The 18690-nt window shown below is 36.0% G+C and overlaps 1 protein-coding gene across 3 annotated transcripts in view; it reads right to left on the reverse strand.

The window, feature by feature from the left end:
- The window catches only part of Btk29A (tyrosine-protein kinase Btk29A), a 341971-nt gene that overhangs the window by 271374 nt on the left and 51907 nt on the right, over positions 1-18690 (reverse strand). For all 3 annotated transcript variants that reach the window (XM_033340998.2, XM_033340997.2, XM_033341002.2), the window contains one exon: positions 8304-8597. In XM_033340998.2, coding sequence (XP_033196889.1) covers positions 8304-8597 — 294 coding nt within the window. The remainder of the gene's footprint in view (positions 1-8303; positions 8598-18690) is intronic.

The following is an 18690-nucleotide window of genomic DNA, read 5'->3' on the forward strand; positions in this document are numbered from 1 at the left end:
GCATGCTGATCTAATTGCTATGGTCACAAATGGCTTAAAATTGAGACGATTTACAATAGAAGAATTTAAAGAGAATTTAAAGTTATTGAAGGGTCTAAGATGATTAAGAATTTTCGAATGGAATGCTGAAGTATTTAAAATTCTTTGGTGTACCAGACACCATGCTGATCTAACTGTTATCGTTACAAATGGCTTAGAATTAAGGGGATTTACAATAGAAGAATTTCGCTAATTTCATTACAGATTTTAACACTTAGAATCTGAGTACATTGGGCTAAGAATTGAGCTTCTTATTTTAATCCTAGAACTTTCTGCAGAGACATAATTACGTATAGTTGAAAGTGTATCGATTGTTAAAATTGTCTTGAAATCACGTTGACTGTCGCGTGTGTTTTCAATGAAATCTTCATCAGGCCACGAGTACCGCTGTACCAAGCGTACTCTGCTAGATACTCCCACCGATATTTTAGATAACTTAAAATCTCTGTCCTAATTCGTTATAATGTAGAAAAGAAAAATGGAGAACTTATTTCTTAGTGAGTCAAATAACAGTGAAAAAGAAAGCTTTTACGAGGTTAAACACAAATTCGGATGGTAGCGATGAGGAAGAAATCAGATTTCCTAGAAATAGAAATATAAATAGAATTACATCGTCTGATCCTGATTCGGATATTGATAAGTGCAATCGTGGTGATACTGAACGTGATTTTACAAGAATTTGTCATTGAGGAAGAAAGAAGAACCGACGATACCGAGGAAAGTACAATTCTATTTGGCGAATGGGATGAATTTAATGGTCGGCAGAAGTCATTTTCTTTTCCCGAAACAGACGGCTTCATTAAGCAATTACCTGACGATGTCAATCCATATCATGTGTTTCAGCTGTTCGTCGATGACGAAATAATAAACTTACTTGTATCAGAAAATTGAGACAAGGAAGAATGTAAATATTAGAAGATTTAGAGAATTATTAGCTGCAAAATTATTAGGGCTGTCTGAAAATACAAAAAATCCTTGTCTTCCACGGAGTCAGTATAATATCGCCGTTCGAAAAAATGATTCCGGAAGAAGCATTAGACGCGCATACAAACTATGTTATGCGGATAAAAGACGTCGAACGGACCGATCAAAGACACGGAAGAATTTAAAGAAAACAGCAACTTATTGTCCAAATTGTCCCGACCAAACTCAGCTTTGTATAGAATGCTTCAAAATTTTACATTCTAAATAATTTTCTTAATAAACCATTTTCGTATTACTTGTATAACAATTCAATAGTTTTATTACTTTTTGTGGAATATCTTTTCAAATACCTACGACGATCCTTCGCAAGTAGTCAAATAAGAGTCACCCGAATACGGGTGACGCAGCAGCATCAGAAACTTTGCTGTCACCCGTATATGGGTGACACGCCTGTCAAAAGCTTTGCTGTCATCCAAATGCGGGTGACGCGGTCTCACTTTCGCGGAACTTTCGCTGTCACCCAAATGTGGGTGACACCCGCTGCCAGGGGCTTTGCTGTCGTCCGAATGCGGATGGGGCGGCCCTATCAGGAACTTTGCTGTCACCCGAATATGGGTGACACGCCCCTGTCAAAAACTTTGCTGTCATCCAAATGCGGGTGACGCGGTCTCGCCAGCTTCCGCTGTCACCCAAATGTGGGTGACACCCGCTGCCAGGGGCTTTGCTGTCGTCCGAATGCGGATGGGGCGGCCCTATCAGGAACTTTGCTGTCACCCGAATATGGGTGACACGCCAGTCAACGTGTTATAAAAGACAGAAGCGTGATTTACTATGTTTAGAAAAATAGAATTTCCATTTTTTAACGACTGACTCGGTAAAGTGCCGAGTTGCGTGTTTCTGAGTGGATGAAATTTGAACACTTTGATGATTCAACACTAATAATCAGTTGGTTATCTACCGTAGCTGGTCATCATCGTCCTATTGGGTTGGCAACTAAATGATTGCGGATTTTGTCATTACATGGTATAGACAAAATCTGCAATCACTTAGTTGCCAACCCAATGTAATACGTTTAGAACACGTGAACGAAGCACGTGGCTGGATGCACGAATATTCGAAAACGAAGATACACATGGACGTTCCCAGCGCATTTGCAAGCTAATACCCGTGCTAATTTCATTAGACCGATCCAGCAAGTGTTAATGTTACAAACTGGCCAACTTCTAAGGCACGAACGCAGTTGCAAGCAAGGAACTTGTTCGAGGAAGCAACTCGGGGAAAATAATCGGATGAGCAATTCCTTGGAAACGGAACAGCTGTATACCGCGAGAAGTGGAAGATGTTTGTACGCTGGAGCACACTGAAAAATGGTAGCAGGATCAAATGTAAAACGATAACGCGGATCGTAGCCAGAAATTATTAAATTATTAGGTTATTGTAGCCATTTCATCATCGTTAATCTTATATTTTCTTTTCCTTATTTACTGTGACAGATTCACAAATTTCTTTCTTGATGAATTAACACTAGACCTACCACACCAGTCAAATTGACTGGTTTTACAATTTTATTTTCAAATTCCTACTTCATGTTGTACCTTTTTCCGCAATAATGTAATGACTTTTGCAACGATAACTAAAAGAATAATATAATGAATTTTATTTTGTTTTTTATGTATTCAAACTGAAAATAATTTTGTATCGAGGCTACTTATACCAATACCAGTCAAAATGACTGGTGCTTGTCAAAGTGTAAAAGGGTCCTGCAATTTGTTTGTCGAACTCCAATTAACCAGTTTCCTCGTTTTGTACAACTTGCCATACGTTTTTAAAATTTTTATCGCGTATCACTCGATATGATGATATCAGTTATCAGGAAAATTCCGGATCGATCGCTAGATCGCTGGATGCTAACGCTAGAAATGCCACACCAGTCAAAACGACTGCTTCTACTATTTTGTAAATGTGTCAACCCTCGTTTAGGGATTATGGTCCCAGATGGATTAATAATACCAAAAATGTACTACATATATTGAGATATGTATAATTTTGTGTGCTAGAGTAGATTGGCCGCGTAGTAGTGACACACGTATGCGAATATGAGTGTGTGGAAGTATGTGTATGCGCGACGTCTCGAAAAACAGATGAATGCAACTGTTACGTGAGCAGTGTGATACGGAAGATGGCGAGCCAAAGAAAGTGCCGAGATGCGTGCGAATGTATATCGACGAAAATCCTGGAAATCGTTTATTAAATAAATCTATAACTATTTTAATTTGAATTCTAAGTGTATCCTTAGTGTTCCTTTACATTTATTTCGGCAATTAAAGTTCACAATCCTCAACAACATAACATGGAATTCCTTCTGTAAGAAAGTAATAAATCAATAAATGTAAAAATATTCTATCATTACGTATTTTTTAAAGGCCAGTCATTTTCAATGGTTTTGGTAGAAATAGTTTCGTGTTAACTATCGGTAGTTCTAGTGTTAAGAGTATTTCAGCTAAAGTTGTGAGTATACAATTTTTTATCAAATTCTACGTGTAACTTTTATAGTATGAAATATTTGTAGTTATATGAAAATACTGTTAATTAACACGAAATTTAATATACCTATGTGTCCCGATTAATTAATATGTGCATAAGTGGTAAATAAATTCAATGAAGCAGAGGTGCTTCCAGCAATTTAATTGAAATTATTTCACAGAAGGATGATATTAATTTAGAAATAAATTAGTTTACGTTTCGTTCAAGTTGAGACAACAAAATTTTACGTATTAATTTCTATCTATGACGCAAAATTCTTATGTTTGGAAAACGGTCACCGTATACTTGTCACAGGTTCTGCAACGCTGTGTACACCTGATCGACATTCGCGTCAAAAATTTCAATAGAACGTACCGACACTATCGTTCTATTCATCCCACAACGAACCATCGATAGCCGGTCAATGTCGAATTTTTCTTTCCTCCAAAGCGAGAGAGCAATCTGGTCATCGAATTTTCCACTTTTCACCGAACAAGCCATTGAGCATCTCGCGTTGTTGCAAAAATAATCATTGAACAAATAAACCCATGGTACAGAAAACGTTAAATGTTGTATTTGCGGTTCATCCAGGAGAAGAATATTTTTAGAATATTTATTTTTGTTGAGAATTATGGATCTTAATAACCGAAATAATGGTATAGGAACACTAAATTTACATTTGGAATTAATATTAGAATAATTATATATTTATTTGATGGACGATTTTTAAGATATTCATGGATACACACTTGCACGCGTCTCAGCACTTTCCTCCATAGCCGACTGTTAACCGACTGAACAGTTTACATTCATCTGTTTTAGAAACGCCGCGACACACATACTTCCACACACTGATATTCGCATACAAGTATCTCTACTATGCATCTAACCCAGTGCAGCACACAAAATTATACATATCTCAATAATTTTAAAATACTTTAGAATATTTAGAATATTTTTAGAATATGTAGCGGCACATGAGTCAGAGAACGATGCGAATCGAAAGCTCATATTGTTGTTTTGCCTCGAGACATTGACACCGCCTTGACGCACGAAACGTAACGCTAAATAAACACCGGACAAAACAATGTTGCCGCTACGTGCAACCGTTGAACAAAGACGAATCTGAATTTTTCGACTATCCCGCGACCAGTATAAATAAACGGACGCGATTGTCACATCAACCACATCTCAATCCACATCAGAGGTCAGGCCGCGCTTCGGAACCGATGGGCTGATGATGGAAATAAAGATGTGGCGGCACTCGGCAACAATGTATATCGCCGAAACGAAGTGCCTAATGAGCCATCAATATCCCAACGGTCCTTTCGCCGAATGTTCGAGAGGAGGCGTGCGTGGCAACGGTGGCGGACGTCTAACAAACGCGTGGATGGTGGGGATATTGAGGGGCGACAGAGAAAAAGAATCGGGTTCCTCCGAAAGTCAAATTGTAAGGGCTTCAGTCTTGGAAAGGCACGGCTGGAGTTCGGAAGTAGATTGATCAGTGTGTTAAGAAATAAATTCTCTTTTTTTTTATTATTATTTTTCATCTTCAATTTCCTTTTCTTTATTTTACGTGACACGATCGCGAGTATATACCCAGTATCTACGAATTATCGATCAATATCTACGAGATATCAGCGATCTAATCAACGAGTCATTAGCGATCTTACTTCGCAATTTATATGGTATACTGTACGAGCGTATCAACGAATATAGTTTGTATACTAATTATTTTTTTTTAAATATATTTGACGGGTTGCAACAGCAAGTTCTCGTTGTTCTATATTACAATTATCTACAAGTCCTGCGCAAATACATATAGAATATTTTGGGCTTGCCCTGAAGAAGACAAAAATGTTCAAGTTTATCCCGAAGATGCGTGTTGGAATGTTGACGGAACCTCGCGATAGATCGCAACTAATAAAAATATGATGGAAGCTCGAAGAACTATGAGAAATGTCATCTAATCATCGTAAAAGTTTCAAAATGTAAAATTCATGAAATGTACGTCTAGCTGTTCGAACAGACAGATGGGAGAAGAGAAAAATAAAAGAAAGGAGAGAGGAAGAATGCGAGACGCGGAGAGGATCTGTTCGATGCGCCGAGTGGGTCGATGCACGGTGACGGAAGAGGAAAAATAAAATATAAAAAGCCGCGTCAAATGGGTCGGTGCACAATGACAGCATAAAGAGCAAGGCACAACGAATACTATGGCTGTGCATTGACCCGTTTAACTACGCCTGTCGAATTTCATCCCTTATTTTGTATTTGCAGCCCTGTTTATGGTCCTCTGCTTCATGTTCCGTGCTTCAAGAAGAAGAAGAACGTCGAGATGTTACTGTTGATCGTCGACGTAAGATACGACGTCGTCGAAGACACCTCGTATGGACAGTTTTCCAAAGAAATAAAGAAGCGAAATATTGTGAAAATGAAAATTTCTTGCATGTTAAAAATTATGCGAATGATATCGTTTCAAATAACTGTTTGATACTTATTAATCCTCTGTATTCTGAATTTTATTTCAATTTCGTTAACAGCAGCTGTCAAGTGCTTTTAAGTGTTTTATTTGAAATTTACTTTAACTAAAATATAAGAGAATTTAAATAAATAAAGGAAGACAGAAATTCAGTTAGATTCAGTTAAACAGTTTTATTCACACTATTATTGTATTTTGTAATTTTTAAGTGTGTGATATATCTTGGAACAATTTCCAGGATGCAATCACAAAAAGAGGTGGCAAAGAATGTCGAGTGGGGCTCGACAAAGCAGCTCCTGAGATAAAAACTGACGTCGAGTCACACTCGACAGAGAAGTGCAAAGAGTTAATGTAAAGTGTTCCAATTTATCAAAGTATTTGACAATTTAATTAAAATGCAAATGAAGTAACAATTGAATGATCTTTAATTTACTTAATCTTTAAAATATTTCAATATTGAGTACTCATACTTTTGAGCAATAGTTTAGTAGAAATAATTGTTGAAGAATTGAAAAAGCTGGTGGCTGTTGTAATCCTATTGGGTCGTTCTTATTGGGTGTACAAATGTATCAAGGTATTTGACAATTTAATTAAAATGCAAATGAAGTAACAATTGAATGATCGTTAAGTTAGTTAATCTTCAAATATTTCAATATTGAGTACTCACTCATACTTTTGAGCAATAGTTTAGTAGAAATAATTGTTAAAAAATAGAAAAAGGCTGGTGACTATTGTAATATTAATACTAAAACTATCAACGATCAAAGTATAAAAGTTGCACCAATGAAATCAAAATGAAAGGTATATGGAAAAATATATAATGCAAGGGAAAGACATTTATACCCATACTTGCAAAAAAAAAAAATCATTAAAATCACAAATTGTAGCGTGGCAAATTTATAAAATTCCTACGAAAACCTACGAATTGACCATTTCGAATATCTCGGTGTTTTCAATATAGTTAATTAAATATATCTCCATAAAAAATAAAAACAATGTTACATTTCGATGCAGTCTTTAAAAAAAAAAAAAAAAAAAAAAAAAAAAAAAAAAAAAAAAAAAAAAAAAAAAAAATAGGAAACAGGATAAATCCAACAAACAGGAGAATTTAAATGGAAATTTAATACAAGACTGATCGTTAGACCAATGAAATAACGCAATTTCCTACTTATTCCATGCAACGTGAGCTCAACAACTGTCAATTCTACTGAAACTGATTGGAATTTCAAAGCCACTAAGGGGTCCTAATGGAATCCAGTATTAACTGACCGGACATTTATGACTAGGGGAGAGTTTGTCTTGGAATTACCGCGACGCTCGCTAATATTTAACTGGAAGGGGGCTGGTGAGTTTCGGTAAGCCCGAAATACGGCGCGAAGTCGAACCGGAAGGAAGCAGGCCGCAGATTAAACGGAAAACTAGCGTTGAATTTAACATTGGCCAACTCATGGGATTAATTAAGCTATTAGTCGATTGGTCGAATCTATTTTAAAGCTGGTGAAAAGTAGAATAAAAAAAAGAAAAAAAAAGAAGCAAAGAAGAGAAAAAAAGAAGAAAGTTCATGGAAACAGATTATTATGGAAGAAGAATAGCTTCGTTAACGTCGCGAAGATATCTCGGTGAAACTGTAAGAAAAACTTGAGAGTTGCACTGAAAGATCTTGAAACACGAAATTCATGTCACACGTTCGTCGTCTTTAAAAAAGGTAAAACGCTCGACGTATCAAAGAAATGTGGTGGTTTGCAGGTTTTATCCTCTCTTTGCCACAGTCAGCAGATAATTTTCTACTGGTTTCTTTGAAACGTAGACCTTGGCAAGCGTGGCGCGAAAGAGTCGCCAGAGTATCAAGTTACAGCATGTATATCTCTAACCTTTGAACTTCTCACTTTAGTTTTCACAATCGTCAGTTCGCTAATTCCTCTATCGATCATCCTATAGCATTCCACGTGCGCCATCATACTTTCATCTTGTTTTACCACGTCCAGGTTACCAACAAAACAAGAAAAATCTATTCTTCATACTTTAACCTTTTAAAGATGGATCGCCTGCAGCCTGTCGTCAACTTAATCCTATGTTACACAACATTGGCAAATACAATTTAGAAATCTTTGAAAAATCCGATTTTGAAACATTCGCGATTCTATCGCATTCAAAGTGCGCGCGTTTCTTTTCTAAGCGTCGCGCCTGCCCTCTGCTGTTCACGGTCGGAACTACCGATGTAGAAGCTTTGGAAATTATTTTTAAAATCTTGCTAAGCAAACAGAACAGGAGAAATAAGAACGTAGATCGTAGAAAAGAAGGAGATACAATAAGGAGAAAAATGAAAGTTGGTACGAACCGATAGTTGAACGGGCCTGCGAGTGAACGATGGGATTGTTGTTCGCCTCTGAGTTGGTCGTCTGTGGTCGATCGGTTATGGCGGCAGTGGTGGCGATGGTGCTTCCGGTGGCCGAGGTGAAGCTCAAAGTGGACGTGGAGGACGGGTTCGTTGCGTTTAACGGCTTAGAGGACCAGGAGCTGCAAGTGTCGCAGCCCTCCGCGGAACGTGTGGACAAGCGGCAGCAGGACCAACGCTTTCCACTCCACAGTCCGGCGTGGTAACGACCGCTTAGGCCAGGATTCTCGCTGCACACTGTGAACAGACCAACGAACCGTCGAATTAGATATTTTATTAACAAATTAGAATATTAGTTTTATTAACAAATTGATTATAAATCGTTAGTTATAAAGCTTACTTTATGACTAGGTATGTTCTATTCTTATGTTTCTTTTAATAATTTAATCAATGAAAAGCCTTTAACATTTTAAATGCCGCGCCGAAATCACATGTTTCGCTGAGGGCGCCACAGTGTTTTAAGACAGTGCACCGTTAGATGGAACATCTGTCCTCATTTTTTTTTTATTGGTGTTTTAATAAAAATGTTTAATTGTTTAATGTGGCACTTTTTATTTTAAAGTATCTTCTATTTATCGGTTGTATTCGAAATGTCATAACTGTCAATTTTCATTAAATTTTTACGATTGTAAGAAGTTGAAGCGCTCTGGTCCCAACGTGGCAGTCAAAATGTTAATAATTAAAGGAAGAATATTTTCATAATTTCTATGAATAATATATTTGCACCAGAAATTTCTTGCTACATCTGTATATTTTTTAAAGTCTCTTTCATAATTTATCAATATCATCATGACGGTCCAGTCTTGTTACAGTTCTAATGAAATTTCAGAATGTTTCATGTAATACACGTAATTTATTCATAAAAGGTTTCTACGAGTTTCTGGTGAACCAATGTATGTTAAACGTGTGATGTGTGTTTATAATTAATTTGGTTATCCTTCTAATTATTTTTATCCGGTCTGAGGTGGTGGTTGGTTGCAGATGTAAGTGCCCAAGAAATACTTTCGATGTTCAACAACAAAGTTTATTTAACAATCAACAGTTAACAAACAACAGTCAACAATCAACAGCCAGCAATCAACACTCAACAGCGGAAAGTCAACAGTCAACAGTAAATAGTAAACAGTTGTGGCGGATGAAAAGAGAGTTGTGTGTGCGTTTCGTCCCGGGACTACCGGTGGACTCGTCAGTAAGGCTATGCCCGGTAGTCCCTGCCTTAGACGTAGAGGGAATCTCGCTAGGTGCGGTATTTGTATCAATCGTTCGTGTATTCGACCGCTAGCGAGTTAGACAGACTCGTTGTCGTCGTAGCCCCCTAGTGTTGGCGGTTGCTACCAGCGGATCGCCCGGGAGGTGTTGCGCCGCGTTGATGCCTCGACCTGTCGGCGTCCTATTGATACCGATCCGCCACACAGTCAACAGTAAACAGTCAACAGCCAATAGTAAACAGTAAACAGTAAACAGTCAATAGTAAACAGTCAATAGTAAACAGTAAACAGTGAACAGTAAACAGTAAACAGTCAATAGTAAACAGTCAATAGTAAACAGTAAACAGTCAACAGTCAATAGTAAACAGTAAACAGTAAACAGTCAATAGTAAACAGTAAACAGTAAACAGGGAATAGTAAACAGTAAACAGTAAACAGTCAACAGTCAATAGTAAACAGTAAGCAGTCAGTGGTCAACAGTAAACAGTAAACAGTCAATAGTCAACAGTATACAGTCAACAGTCAATAGTAAACAGTAAACAGTAAACAGTCAACAGTCAACAGTCAATAGTAAACAGTAAACAGTAAACAGTCAATAGTCAACAGTAAACTATAAACAATAAACACTAAACAATAAACAGTAAACAGCAAACAGTCAACAGTAAACAGTCAATAGTAAACAGTAAACAATAAACAGTAAACAGTAAACAGTAAACAGTAAACAGTCAATAGTAAACAGTAAACAGTAAACAGTCAATAGTCAACAGTAAACAGTAAACAGTCAACAGTCAATAGTAAACAGTAAACAGTAAACAGTCAATAGTCAACAGTAAACTATAAACAATAAACACTAAACAATAAACAGTAAACAGCAAACAGTCAACAGTAAACAGTCAATAGTAAACAGTAAACAATAAACAGTAAACAGTAAACAGTAAACAGTAAACAGTCAACAGTAAACTATAAACAATAAACACTAAACAATAAACAGTCAATAGTCAACAGTAAACAGTAAACTATAAACAATAAACACCAAACAATAAACAGTAAACAGTAAACAGTAAACAGTAAACAGTGAACAGTGAACAGTAAACAGTAAACAGTCAACAGTAAACTATAAACAATAAACACTAAACAATAAACAGTAAACAGCAAACAGTCAACAGTAAACAGTCAATAGTAAACAGTAAACAATAAACAGTAAACAGTAAACAGTCAATAGTAAACAGTAAACAGTAAACAGTCAATAGTCAACAGTAAACAGTAAACAGTCAACAGTCAATAGTAAACAGTCAATAGTAAACAGTAAACAGTAAACAGTGAACAGTAAACAGTAAACAGACAACAGTAAACTATAAACAATAAACACTAAACAATAAACAGTAAACAGCAAACAGTCAACAGTAAACAGTCAATAGTAAACAGTAAACAGTAAACAGGGAATAGTAAACAGTAAACAGTAAACAGTAAACAGTCAACAGTCAATAGTAAACTATAAACAATAAACACTAAACAATAAACAGTCGATAGTCAACAGTAAACAGTAAACAGTCAACAGTAAACTATAAACAATAAACACTAAACAATAAACAGTCAATAGTAAACAGTAAACAGTAAACAGTAAACAGTCAATAGTCAACAGTAAACAGTAAACAATAAACAGTCAACAGTAAACAATAAACAATAAACAGTAAACAGTAAACAGGAAACAGTAAACAGTAAACAGTAAACAGTAAACAGTAAACAATAAACAGTAAACAGTAAACAGTAAACAGTAAACAGTAAACAGTAAACAGTAAACAGTCAACAGTAAACAATAAACTATAAACAATAAACAATAAACAGTAAACTGTAAACAATAAACAATAATCAACAAACAATAAACAAACACGCTTGTCGAATATGTTTGCTTCGCTGTTGCGCTAGACCCTTCTCATTTCGCTATTTGAAACGGAATGAATCTTTTGTTCAAAACCAAACGGATTCTTTTCTCTGTTGCCCCTCGCTATCCCCACTACGCACGCGTTTGTTAGACGTCCACGACGGTTGCTACGTATGATTTCTTCCGAATATTCGGCGAAAGGACCATAGGGATATCGATGGTACATTGTGCATGTCAGCCTTACGCTTAGATGACATAGCTCTTTGTGTGGCGAAGCCGTCGGAAAGTTCCGTCGTCGAGTGTCACTACAGATCTTCCGATCGTAACGAGAATATCTTAAATTTCAGCAAAATATAGATCGTTGTTAATACACGTGATTTCCCGTTTCCATTTAATCCTCGAGTTTCCCCCCGAAATATCGCGAATCGTTTTGTTCATCGAAATAGATAACAAAGGGAAACGCGATATAAAAATTTAGAGACTGCCAACGAGATTAATTGTGGAGATCGTGGATCTGATTGGCAATGAGCATTAAATGAACGCATGCTGCTAGAGATCTATAGTTCGATTTCCATTTTTAACGAAACAACAACCGAGAGTTTTCAATTTTTCAAATTATTCCTTCGAACGAGAAATGAAAATATACGTCATGATTCTGTCAGAGGAAAAGGGAAACAGAATCCAGCTCGAACCAATGATCATTAGCCTCTAACGAGAGAAGACAAAAAAAACCAAATATCGAAACGCCATTGGTTCACGAGACAACGTTCGATTTATTCGAGGCGAGCTTTCGCGTCGTGTTGTATTTATTTGGCAAATTATCTATCGCATTCCTTCCCCTATTGTTCCCCGCGGAATATCACCGATGAATTTGATAAAAATCATGCTTGCGCTGTTTTATCTACGAATTTGATCAGCGCACACTGCCCATTCCTCACTTTCCACCACATCGACAAACAACAGCGCCATCAAAGTACCTAGCAACTTCCCATTCGCGGAACTACGTTCCTGGCGAAACTTTTCCTCGCTAGAGAGAAAAAAAAGGATCGACAGAAAAATTTTTCCCCGTTGTCTCACCGTGAAGCTTTCTCGCATTTTGTTGGGGTCGCCAGAGGGAGACACCGCGAACTACAGAAATGCATTCGAGAAGTACAGAGGCGAGCAACATGGCGATAATTAACAGGAATTGGTCTAACCTCTTCCAGTACGAAAACTGTTCCTTTAGACTTTGAAAATTCCTTCTTATACTTTTGCCACTTGGACTTATACTTTTTGTAGGATAGCCATTGTAAGAGTTAGAAAAAATTGTACTACAATTGGGATTTGTAACATCTTAGAAATTTTTTTCTTTCTTTTTTATCATTTATTTATTTACATTTTGCAATTTGTCCAGTAGGACATTTGGTAAAATATTATAGCTTAGTGATATAGCAATATAGTGTTACGTTTTGTCTGGCTCGTTTTGGTTGCGTTGCCGTTAATTTTTGAATTTAGATTAAATTGTAGTATTGTCTGTTATTTAATGCGATTTGAAATTAAATTCCACGTTTCGGCTAACCTGCTATGCGCAGGAGTACTGGCACGGGAGAGGATTAAAGTTGGTGAAAATAAATGTTCGCTTAATCCTGCTATATTATTAGACAAATATTCTTCACAAAAAAAAAATGTTTATTCGTATTCTAATTGGATATTGACAGAACAGTCGTTGAAATTTCGAATGCTCGGAGTTACAATCGTTCGCAATACGTTTCGCTCTTATTAATTACAAGATTTTAATTTCGATAGATTTCCGATAGTTTACAAATTGACAAATACAAACACGTCGATTAACAAGACTAAGAAGAATTGGAAACTAATAAAACAAAGAACTAAAAGCTAAAGAACTAAAGGACTAAAGAACCTAAAAGCTGAGAGCAAAACTAAGAGCTAAAGGAATTAAGAGCTGAAAACTAAGGAACTGAAGAATTAAAAAACAAAGGAATTGAGAAATTAAGAGCTAGAGGAATTAAGAATTAATCGCTATGAACAAGAAATTACTTGCCAGGAAATGGGAACTGATCGCCAAGAACCAAGGAGTTAATCACCAAGAACTGAGAAAACTAATCAGCCAAAACTGAGGAATTAACTACTCTAAAACTAAGGAATTATTACCGCTTCTTCTATGCCGCTACGCTTATTTATATTTAGGTCTACCGTGGAGGGGTTGTCATGTGACGGGTTATTCCGTGGGGGTTGACTTTCGAATTTGGTTTATATACAAATTGTTAAAATTTATTTAAATTTCAAATAGGAACGCTCACTCGCGCTATTGGTAGTTTTAGCCTACGTTGTGGATGGCTACCCCCAGTGGGATACCATCTTCGAATTTGATTGATTTATTTCTTTAGTGTGGTGAGTGTTTGTATGTTAGGTTACGTCCTTTGTGAGATCTGTTGGGTGTTTCCTTTTTAATCTTCTCTTAGAAATTGCTAAATAATAATAACACGAGTGTAAATAGTGGACTGAAAATTATAGTGTTATGAGGTTATGGGGACATAACCTAACAAATACGATGATGGTACCCCGCTGGGGGTAGCCACCCACATGTTATATTAGTATGCCGCTATAATTACCAAATGTCCTACTGGACAAATTGTAAAATGTAAATAAATAAAAAAAAAAATGAGGTTATGGTTACAGTGGACGCTTATTCGTTCAAAAACATCTGAAGACAGTAAACACATACAGAGGTGTTGGACAGAATTCTTATATGTCATATATGTATCTGTATGTATATATTTGTATAATACGTATATGACATAAAGAGGCATTTCCATTATTTTGTCCAACCTCTGTATATAAATATATTTCATAAAAAATATTATAAAAATAAAAAAGGGAAATTTCTGTGTACATAGAATGTTACCGTCTACCTAGACCAGGCCTAGACGTACCCTCAATAGTCTTAAGGACCCATCATAAATCCCAGTAATTTACTAGCTAAGGTCCTTCAGACCCAACAAATATCTTTTTTCGGAATCATTTCTAAAGACTATGATCTACTACGGCTTGACAAGAGAAAGTAAGTTTTTCTCACGTACGATGCTTCCTACTAGCAACTTTCTATCGAGGGAGGCTAAGACCTTCCTAGTTATCCAATCAGACCAACCTTCGTTTATCCAATCAGAAGCAATGTATACTGCCCTCACTTCCTGACCTACAATGTTATGAACAAATCCGATGGTCCCGTGCGCTAGACACACCCATCGCTAGCTTTCCTCCGACACAGCATCGTCACCCAACCTCACTGCTCCTACGACCTCAGGAGGGTCAAGTCAACCACTTCTCCTACGACATCAGGAGGGTCAAGTCAGCTACTTCTTCTACAGACGCGTCTAAGTCTAAGCATAACGCTAGAGGAGTATAGTTCACATCAACTATCCAAGTCAGTTCTCGGGATCACCGAACATTCACTTCCTCCATTAAGCATCCTCTAGTGCTACGTCCACTAACGTACTAAGTTCAATTATAAGAGCCTTGCTCTAGCGTGCATATCTATCTTACCTTCGGGCGACAAATTGTCATCTGGGAATTATATCTACTCAGTGTAACTTAAGTGTTGGAAATAAAACCTTATAATTCTGTGAATCACAGTGTTATACTAACTCAATCACCCCTATTATCTTAACGGAAATCGGGGGATCGATCAACCCGTGATGACGATTGCTATAATCGTAACGGGAATTTACGACTCCCATTGACGTCTCTCCTCGCGATTGGTCGAAAATACATAGAATATTTGATTATGTTTGGTATTGAGTTTATGAGAACGTATTCAAAAATCGGGATTTTGAGAATTTCAATTTAATTATACAGGGTGATTGGTAACTGGTGGTACAAGCGGAAAGGGGGTGATTCTACGCGAAAAAAGGAGTCGAAAATATAGAATAAAAAATTTCCGTTTGAGGCTTTGTTTTCGAGAAAATCGACTTTGAATTTTCGCTCGGTACGTCTGCACTTTATCACGTCTCGTTATAACGGATCTCACTGTAGATCGTTGTCTTGATAGAAAAGTTTAAAAAAAAAGAAAGAAAAAATTAAAAAAAATTTTTAATAAATAAAATAAATAAAAAATTTTTTCTTAATTTTTTTTAATTTTTCCATCGAGACAACGATCTACAGTGAGATCCGTTATAACGTGCCGCACGCGTACCGAGCGAAAATTCAAAGTCGATTTTCTCGAAAATAAAGCCTCAAACGAGAAATTTTTATTCTATATTTTCGACTTCTTTTTTCGCGTAGAATCACCCCCTTTCCGCTTATTCCACCAGTTACCAACCACCCTGTATATTTCAATGCTTGCAAGTATGTTCCTCGGAACCTAACCAAATCTAACCCGGATGTTTCGAGTTTTGCGTACATGTTGTCAGTTGTACAGTGGGTTGTATCGTGTTCGAAGACAAGAAAATCCACAGACGAATCTCATGCGGGGAAAATAAGAGGTCAAGAGGAACGATAGAGCGTGTAACAAGGGGGGCGGGCTAAGAATTAATTAATCCAAGTAGCTCGTTAAAATGCGATCCGCGGGAAGAAATAGTAATAATTCCGAGGATTACAATTAGATCCCTTGACCTTGTTTCAGATGGGCGAGCAAGTTGTTGCGTGGAAAGCAACGAATATTAAAATCGAACGTTACCACGGTGGATGGTGTTTTGTATTATCGCGGTAGGAAAATCTCATTTTTAGAGATTAAACTGGCGAAACTAATTATTAAGATTGACACAGAATATGCTGCAAACGTGTTATTTGTAATTAAATAATTGTCTGGAAATGATGCATCAAGTAAATCCAATGCATCAATTAAATCCTCTACTAAAGTAGATAACTGTCATTGTAATAATTTTTACTTTATTTTTTTAAGATAAAAATCAGAATAATGGTAGATGTTTCATATTTTGTTGAGATTAGCTGATAGAGAAACGAGTGGATGAATTTGTAATAGAAAAATATATTGAAACAACGATAAGTACAGGTATAGTGTATGAGGTCAAAATCAAATACATTGTTGCCATTATTTATTAATTTAATGTGTGATATTGTTGAGGTTAAATGATAGAGAAACGACTGGATGAATTTTTAATAGAAAAATATATAGAAATATAAATATAGGTATAGTGAGATCAAAATCAAGTAAATTGTTATCGTTATTTATTAATTTAATGTGTGATATTGTTGAGGTTAAGTCATAGAGAAACTACTGGATGAATTTGTAACAGAAAAATATATTGAAACAACGATAAGTACAGGTATAGTGTATGAGGTCAAAATCAAATACATTGTTGCCATTATTTATTAATTTAATGTGTGATATTGTTGAGGTTAAATGATAGAGAAACGACTGGATGAATTTTTAATAGAAAAATATATAGAAATATAAGTACAGGTATAGTGAGATCAAAATCAAGGAAATTGTTATCGTTATTTATTAATTTAATGTGTGATATTGTTGAGGTTAAGTGATAGAGAAACGACTGGATGAATTTGTAACAGAAAAATATATTGAAATAAGTATAAGTACAGGTATAGTGTATGAGATCAAAATTAAATAAATTGTTGTCATTATTTATTAATTTAATGTGTGATATTGTTGAGCTTAAGTCATAGAAAAACGACTGGATGAATTTGTAACAGAGAAATATATTGAAATAAGTATAAGTACAGGTATAGTGTATGAGATCAAAATCAAGTAAATTGTTACCATTATCTATTAATTTAATGTGTGATATTGTTGAGGTTAAGTGATAGAGAAACGACTGGATGAATTTGTAACAGAGAAATATATTGAAATAAGTATAAGTACAGGTATAGTGTATGAGATCAAAATTAAATAAATTGTTGTCATTATTTATTAACTTAATATATGATATTGAAGAGGTTAACTGATAGAGGAACAAGTGGATGAATTTTTAATAGAAAAATATATAGAAATATAAGTATAGGTATAGTGAGATCAAAATAAAGTAAATTGTTACCATTATCTATTAATTTAATGTGTGATATTGTTGAGGTTAAGTCATAGAGAAACGACTTTTTAGATAGAGCTTTTCTTGAAGTAATTACTTCAACACATTTAATAGTGAAATGTCAATATACTTCAAATAATTAGATTTCGCTGGCTGAATATCATAATGATGCGAAACTGTAATGTCATACAAAATTCGTCATATATTGTTCAAAAATTTAAAACTATGTAAGGGAAACATGGAAGAATTGAGATATGTGACAAAATTCAAGTTCTCAAAATTCTAACCTATACCATTATGATCTTGAGTCTTAACCTAAAAACCAATTACTTGAAAACCCTAAAGACTAAGGAAAAAATTCCCTCTAACTTGAGTCATACTGTGCACTCATACCACAATTTTTGTATTCTACGTAAAACAATCGAGTTTCGAGCAATTCAACTAAAAGAAAGGAAAAAATACGAGTGCCGAAGAACAAGTAGAATGTGCACGCAACGCTATGAAAGCACTGACCCGCGGACATCTTACAGAGGCCGGAAAAACGTTTCGCATCCGCCCTCGAGAGCACGAAACAAGTGGCCGCTCCTCGGAACACGTGAAAGGCTATTCACGGGCTTTTTGCATGCGGCAACGATCGTCTTTCAGAAGATGCAACGTCTCAAACGCACGAGCTCGCGTAAATCGACGCCCTCTATGAAATTGATGTTGCTGGGGTAGAAGAGCCATTCTCATGAATATGATTTACGTAGGTCATTTCGATAATTGAAACTCCTCAAGCGAACTTCCTTTACCTTGAAAATCATTGTGAACACGTAAAATCGTGAGAAGTCTGGTAAAAATAATTCTTATCCTATTGTCCATGAATATTTGAATATACGTTATTATAACACGTTGACTGCCGTGCGTGTTTTCAATGAAATCTCCTTCAGGCCACGAGTGCCGCAGAACCAAGCGTACTCTGCTAGATACTCCCACCGATATTTTACATAACTTAAAATCTCTGCCCTAACTCGTTACAATGTGGAAAAGAAAAATGGAAAACTTATTTCTTAGTGAGTCAAATAACAGTGAAAAAGAAAGCTTTTACGAGGTTAAACACAAATTCGGATGGTAGCGATGAGGAAGAAATCAGATTTCCTAGAAATAGAAATATAAATAGAATTACATCGTCTGATCCTGATTCGGATATTGATAAGTGCAATCGTGGTGATACTGAACGTGATTTTACAAGAATTTGT

The sequence above is a fragment of the Bombus vancouverensis genome, chromosome 18 (assembly GCF_051014615.1).
Source record: "Bombus vancouverensis nearcticus chromosome 18, iyBomVanc1_principal, whole genome shotgun sequence".
Classification (NCBI taxonomy): Eukaryota; Metazoa; Arthropoda; class Insecta; order Hymenoptera; family Apidae; genus Bombus; species Bombus vancouverensis.